Source organism: Mustelus asterias, chromosome 26 (genome assembly GCF_964213995.1).
Source record: "Mustelus asterias chromosome 26, sMusAst1.hap1.1, whole genome shotgun sequence".
Taxonomy (NCBI): domain Eukaryota; kingdom Metazoa; phylum Chordata; class Chondrichthyes; order Carcharhiniformes; family Triakidae; genus Mustelus; species Mustelus asterias.
The window spans coordinates 36,733,189-36,740,435 of NC_135826.1; the positions used below are offsets into that span (position 1 = coordinate 36,733,189).

The 7,247-nt window shown below is 44.8% G+C and overlaps 1 protein-coding gene across 1 annotated transcript; it reads left to right on the forward strand.

Annotated features, from left to right (window-relative positions):
- The first annotated feature begins 30 nt into the window (after positions 1 to 30).
- On the forward strand, positions 31 to 5,377 carry lsm7 (LSM7 homolog, U6 small nuclear RNA and mRNA degradation associated). The gene is made up of 4 exons (XM_078198458.1): positions 31 to 252; positions 957 to 1,047; positions 2,467 to 2,538; positions 4,473 to 5,377. The coding sequence occupies exons 1-4, from the start codon at positions 247 to 249 to the stop codon at positions 4,613 to 4,615; spliced, it is 312 nt and encodes a 103-aa protein (XP_078054584.1). The 5' UTR covers positions 31 to 246; the 3' UTR covers positions 4,616 to 5,377.
- The last annotated feature ends 1,870 nt before the right edge of the window (positions 5,378 to 7,247 follow it).

The following is a 7,247-nucleotide window of genomic DNA, read 5'->3' on the forward strand; positions in this document are numbered from 1 at the left end:
CCACACCGCGGCCGGACGACTCCAATTGGCGCGAATGGGGGGGCCGATATTGGCGCAGTCTGGCAGCGGTGAACCGGCTGTTAAATTTGTAAATATTTTTCTGTAAAGGAGGCGGAAAGGCGGCCGCTGCCGGAATGGAGACCGCGGCAAACCGGGCCGGGGGGGGATTCCTGGCTGCCGGAACTCAGGCTGCGGGTCGAGGTTAAAGGTCATGGGGTTTGGAGGTCAGAGGTTGCGGGCGCAGTGATGGCGGTGAGTGTGGAGAGGGACTGAAGTTGCGGGCCCGGGAACCCGCGGCCCGGCTTCAGACCTCGGCCTAGAGCTGGAAAACCCCGGGAATTGTGACTGTAAACCCGGAGCAGCCGGGGAGAGGCCCCGGCCGAACCCCGCCCGGGCTCCAGGCTGAACCCAGCCCCGCGTTCCCTCACTGCACTTGACTTTTTGGATCTTTCCAGACTCGGATTCTGTCCCGAAACCCCAGCCCCGCACCGGGCTCTGCCCCGAAACCCCAGCCCCGCGCCCGGGCTCTGCCCCGAAACCCCAGCCCCGCACCCGGGCTGTGCCCCGAAACCCCAGCCCCGCGCCCGGGCTCTGCCCCGAAACCCCAGCCCCGCGCCCGGGCTCTGCCCCGAAACCCCAGCCCCGCGCCCGGGCTCTGCCCCGAAACCCCAGCCCCGCGCCCGGGCTCTGCCCCGAAACCCCAGCCCCCCGCCCGGGCTCTGCCCCGAAACCCCAGCCCCGCGCCCGGGCTCTGTGTATTTATTCCTTGTTTCAGTTTCATTGGCTTCTAACTGTTTGAGTCAGGTCAGCGGCCTGATCTAGTTGCACATTCCAAAACTTGGGGATGGGATGGGATGGGATGGGGGGGGGGGGGGCGGTATTCTAATCGGAGGCTCTGGCACCTGTTTCGGAGAGGATCCAGATTCTGACATTTCCTTTTGTATTTTTAAATTCAGGACAAGGAGAAGAAAAAGAAGGAGAGCATTCTCGACCTCTCCAAGTACATAGACAAAACAATCCGTGTGAAGTTTCAAGGCGGACGAGAAGGTACAGTTTGGTGATCTCGCCTTTATAGATATAATTTTCAGGTATAATCTTGAAGCTTACAAGGGACGACAGCAGCAACTGATAGTGTGATAGTTTGGGGAAGGAGTGGGGAGCTGTTTGGATAAGTATTGGGAATAAGTTCACAAATGTTTGAGGAAAGGAGTCAGTTTAGTTCCGTTGGCTAGTGACGCAGAGTGACGCCAACATCATGGGTTCAATTTCTGTACCCGGCTGAGGTTATTCATGAAGGCCCCGTCTTCTCAACATTGCCCCTCGCCTGAGATGTGATCTTCAGGTTAAATCACCACCAGTCACTGCCTGTGGTCATCTGAGACTATGGCGACTTTATTCCCATCCTTTTCCAATTTTACCAGCCACCCTCCCTATGCCAACTCCATTGACCTCTATTTTTTTAGGACGGAGGTGAGGAGACATTTCTTCACCCAAAGGGAGGTGAGTCTCTGGAATTCATTACCACAGGAAGTTGTTGATGTCAAAACATTGAATGCATTCAGGAGGTGGCTGGATATAGCCCTTGGGGCGAATGGGATCAAAGGTTATGGGGAAAAAGCAGGATTAGGTATTGAGTTGGATGATCAGCCATGATCATAATGAATGACGGAGCAGGCTCGAAGAGCCTGGTGAAGTCAAGTGATACTTTTTCTACCTTGTTCGTTTTAGAAGTAACTTGTTTAAATAATTTTTTTTTAACCTTCAACTGCACAGAATAACTATCATGATGTTTTAGATTGGTAATGAAAGTCTGGGTTTAGAAAATGCAAAATGGACTAAAATAGAAACTTCAACAATTAATTACCTTTTCAACTGGAATAAAACAAGCTGTAAAGTGATGCAGATACAACTCTCCATAGTGAAGTACAGGGTGGCACAGTGGTTAGCACTGCTGCCCCACAGCGCCAGGGACCGGGTTCAATTCCAGCCTTGGGTCACTGTCTGTTTGGAGTCTGCACATTCTCCCCGTGTCTGCATGGTTTTTCTCCGGGTGCTCTGGTTTCTTCCCACAGTCCAAAGATGTGCGGGTTAGGTTGATTGGCTATGCTAAATTGACCCTAGTGTCAGGGGATTAGTAAGGTAAATATATGGGGTTGTGGGAGTAGGGCCTGGGTGGGATTGTGATCGGTGCAGACTCGATGGGCCAAATGGTCTTCTCCTGCACTGTAGGGGTTCTATGATTATGTAGCACTGTTCTGTTAGAGGTTAAAATCACCTTACCTGGAAATTGAAGCCTTGCTGTTTCAGTACTGGCCTTCATTGATTGTTACTGAAGTTAACACTGCCAGGGTGGCAGGAGGAAAGGACAATAGTGATGAGTAGTGTGCTGTATGTTTGGTTGAATTGTATAATATCTGTTGGAGTTCATTTGAAGTTTGTTTAACTTGCTTTCTTTTCACTTGACAGCAAGTGGGATATTAAAAGGATTTGACCCACTCCTCAATCTTGTATTGGATGGAACAATAGAGTATGTGAGAGGTAACCACAACAATGTTTCTGGTTTTTATCATTCATTTTGTGGAAAGTCTTCAACATAAAATCACTAAAAGTGAGATTGATTTTGCTCCTGTGTTTCTGTAAAGCGGTATCCACTTCCTGAATAATAACATTGATCCTAGCCAAACTCTGAAGTGGGGTCCTGAGACCCTTTTGGGGTATGCCATCTCATCACTTAAGCTTGGCATTTCTGATGAGTTTCAACTTTATTAGCCAGGAGTAGTCTGTCTGTGGCAATAGGATAAGAATTGGGGAAAGCTCAACTGGCTGGAGTTATGCCTACCACAGAGGAAGGTAGCTGTTGGAAGCCATTCTTAGTCTCGGAACATCACTGCAGGAGTTCCTCGGGTGCAGTGTCCTAGGTCTGACCATCTCCCATTGCAATCATCAGTAAACATCCCTACATCTGATGTTATGAAGCAAAGTGTCTATTCCTTGGGAATGTTACCACCAAGTTCCCTTTAACGTCCCACACCATCCTGGCTGGAAATGTATCGCCATTACTTCATTGTTACTGGGTCAAAATCTTGGAACTTCCTCCTTAACAGCATTGTGGATGTATCTCCCAACATGTACTGCAGTGGTTCAAGAAGGCTACTCGCCATCAACTTCTCTAGAACAGTTCAGGATGGGCCGTAACTGCTGACTTTGCTACTGATGCTCACATCCCATGAATGAATTTTTAAAGAACCGTGCAAAGTGCATTGCTATCCAAGAGTCAAATTTGAAACCTGGTGCCATACAGATACTCGTCTGCAGTAAGGAATCATAGCCTGGATACTGCCATATGAAAACATCCCATCTGAAATGGATTTGCTTTGTGTCCATCATCTTCCATAGATGGAAGGCTGCTGGAACTGGCATTAATGCATCAGGCAGTGCCCTTCCTGGCAGAGCAGAGAGGACTTCACTGCCAATTTCTCAGTCAAATCTTTACTCTGATTTGTCTGTCAAGAGCACCAGGCAATGTTTGTATTGTGGTGGGTGGGTTGGAACCAGCGTGTCCATCCAGTTGAGTGGAAATTTCCTCCAATTATATATCGAAAAAACCAAGCCTTTTGTTTTTGGTCCCCACTCCAAACTGTTTTCTAGCCACCTGTTCCATCCCTCTCCCAGCAACTGGCTGAGACTGAACTAGACTGTTTGCACCTTTATTATATTTGACCCCGAGGTGAGCTTCCAATCACACATTTGTGCCATCACTAAGACCTCCTCTTTCGAACTCGAGCATCTCAACTGTGTCCTTGTCTCAGCTCATCAGCAGCTGAAACCCTCATCCATGTCAATTCTAGAGGTTACAAAGACTATTGCAGCATTCTCGGCTGGCCTCCCCAATTATATTGTCCATAAACTTGAAGTAATCTAAAGTTCTACTACTCATGTCTTTACTCGTAACAAGTCCATTCACCCATCATCCTTGTGCTTGCTGACCAAATTTGGCTTTGCTTGATGTCTCAATTCTAAAATTCTCACTGTCACTTTCCAATCCCTCCATGGCCGCGACTCTCCCTATCTCTGTTATTCCTTTCGCCCGTAATCCTCAGAGATTTGGCCACTTGAGCAGCCATGATTTTTACTGTACCACCATTGGTGACCAGACCATGCCTGCAGCTGCCAAAGCACCGCAAGGCCCTCTCTGAACATCTCTGCTTTCCTACCTTTCACTTCTTCCTTTAAGACCAACTTCTTTGGTCATCTGTTCAAATATTTCCTTAAGTGATTTTCTGTCAGTTTTTCCTGTGCAGCACCTTGGGATATCATTTTATTATGTTAAAGGTTCCAAATCAATAGTTTGTTCCTCTTCTTCAAGTGAATATAATTAAATTTCCCATAATCAATTTAGTATGTTCCACATAGTGTTTTGTATTATGGAGCTAATAATTATTTTGTGCAAACTTGACATTGATACATTTCAGATCCAGACGACCAATACAAATTAACTGAAGACACACGGCAGCTTGGCTTGGTTGTATGCAGAGGGACCTCGGTTGTTCTCATTTGCCCACAGGATGGGATGGAGGCCATTCCAAACCCTTTCATCCAACAGCAAGATGGATAACTTGGAAGTGTCTCATCACTGTATCTCAGGATTCCAATTTAGTTGGTTTTATCCATTTGCCGCTGTGTTATGATGGGGACTTGTAATATCACCAGCACTGGGGGTTGTTTCTAAATGTAGCACTAGAGTGTGGCAAGCAAGAACTTGCACTTGTTTCTTTATCTTGTGTATGAACTTGTTGCCAGCTATCCGCCAGTTGCATATTGCATCACTGGCTGGACTTCCCAGGAGTGTTGGCTGGCTGAGGCACATTTAGACATGGCAGCAGTCTGTGTAACACAATGGAACAGCATTTTAGGAATGAAGCTGTCTCTAAGCCGGTGAGTATGCTGAGCTCTCCTTTAGTATTTGAATCATAGTACATTGGAAACAGTCATGTAATTCAAGCTCCAGCTGAATTTCCCCAGCAATAATCACTAGTGGAAGTTATTTTTGTTTAAAAAAAACCAGCTGATTTAGAAACCTGCAATTTTATACTCTGTTTATTTAAAATTATGTTAAATTGAACATGTTTCTGGAGTCGCCTTTTATTTTCTCAGGCAACTTTTACCCAAATGCTTTTTTTAAAATGAAGTACCAGTGTTGAACAGTTATTCTGTATGGTTGTGAATAACATTTAATAACTTACTTTGGGAACTTGCATAGAAACGTGTTTAATGTAAGTCTCTTCAGAGATTAGATTTGTTTCCTTGTTTACTTTTTGAGGCTGGATGTGAGTGAATGACATTTGTTTTCCTTGTACAATAAACTCTTGCTTTTCCAGTAATTAGTACTGGGTCTGCTTTATTTCGCTTCAGTGATGAGGAAGTATAACTGCACTGCTAAAATCAAATGAGATTTGCAAAGTGCCTCTTGCACAGATTATGAGTAATCTTCTAGCCCGTCCAGTATTTCTGGGTCCTTTTTAGAAAGTGGGATGTAACCAATTATTCACACAGACATTTAAAATGTGAACTAAATTAGAAACTCTTGAAAGCAAAAAATAAAAATTACTGGACAAAAATCAGTGAGCAGCTGAGGACATAAGATTGTTTCAGTTATGGGTCCATGTTAGTACTCAGTAACACTGAATTCTAGGGACCTTTTCAACTAACTCTCAAATATTGTGTTTTCATTTCACTTATTTAAAGACTGTACCCTAGTTTGGCCAGGAAGCGAGTTCCTCCCTGAAGAGCGTGCGGTGTCCATGGGCATCATCGAGGCCTTCGATGCCCAGCAGGGACTGGGGTTCATTATCAACCCTTTCTTTTAAATTCATTTGTGGGACATGGGTGTTATTGGCTGGCCAGCATTTATTGCCCATCCCTAGTTGTATTTGATATTTTAAGTTTCATTTGTGATTTGTTTTGGGGGTTTCCCTTTAACTGCCCCATAGTTTATTTAATTTAGTTTTGCACAAAAGAGTGGGAAAGGAGTTCCAGGACTTGGACCTCGTGACAACGAAGGAACACCAAAATAGTTACACAACAGGATGGTGTATGGCTCGAAGGGGGAAATATACAGGTGGTGGCGTCCCCATGCATCTGCCATGTCCTTCCAGTTGTTAAAGGTTGTGGATTTGGAAGGTGCTGTCAAAGGAAACTTGTGAGTTTTTTGCCATGTATATAATGTACACTGCTGCCACTGCATTGCTGGTGGAGGGAGTGAATGTGTTGATGGATGGGGTGCTAAATCAAGCAAGCTGCTCTGTCCTGGATGATGTCGAGCTTCTTGAGTTGGTGATTCACTCATCTGGACAAGTGGAGAGTTTTCCATCACACCTGACTTGTTGATGGTGAAGACAGAGGGAAGACTGACAGGTTCAAATAGTTGTTGGGAGAACTTGAATATTGCTGATTTTTGTCAAAGCTTTTTATCTTGCACACGTCAGGACAATTCACAAGATAGCTTTTCCTTTTTTTGTACTTTGTGTTTTTTTATAAAAATGAGATACTAAGTAGGAGTTTGTCACTTCAATTGATTTACCACAACTGTGGTGATTAGTGAACGCACTGACAACTGTCTAGTGGACAATACAGGGCCTAAGCTCTAAACTGACATTCCCTCCCTGCACCTCTCCACCCTATTTTCCATCTTTAAGGCACTCCTTTAAAGGAACTCTTTGACCAAGATTTTGGTCATCTAGTATCCTTATGTGGCTTGGTGTTCCATGTTTCATAATGTTCCTGTGAAATCCCTTTGGTCATTACAGCACTGCATAAATATAAATAGTTGGTGGACTCATTTTTGTTCCATAAAAGGACATTGAAAGAAGACTGTAATAAAGGTTTTTGAATATTGAAACTGCCCAAGCTGAACCATTTCAGGTATCTAAGGTAGCTTTCCAAACTCATTCAGCTGCTGTCAGTGATGCTCTCCTCCAAGACCATCAATTAGTGTCTTCCTATCCCAATTTCAGAGCTTGATGCTATTCCGAGATAATGTGGAACGATGCAGACGTTGAGTGTAAAGTTCCTGCTGCTTAGATTGTCCTAGGTACTCTACAGTATAAACGCATTGATTACTGTTTCCCTTACGACCAGTTACACCTCAAATTGAATAGGTGTGTTGAGGAAATTCAAACAGCAGTAATGCAGTATGGTGAATTGTGACTGCTTAGAATTCTTTAGACAGCTGTAGTATATACCCAGGA

Excerpts from the sequence above, each read along its gene's own strand:
- lsm7 (XM_078198458.1), top strand. Across the intron at positions 1,048-2,466 it reads GTTTCAAGGCGGACGAGAAG|CAAGTGGGATATTAAAAGGA; the intron begins GTACAGTTTGGT and ends TTCACTTGACAG. Across the intron at positions 2,539-4,472 it reads AACAATAGAGTATGTGAGAG|ATCCAGACGACCAATACAAA; the intron begins GTAACCACAACA and ends GATACATTTCAG.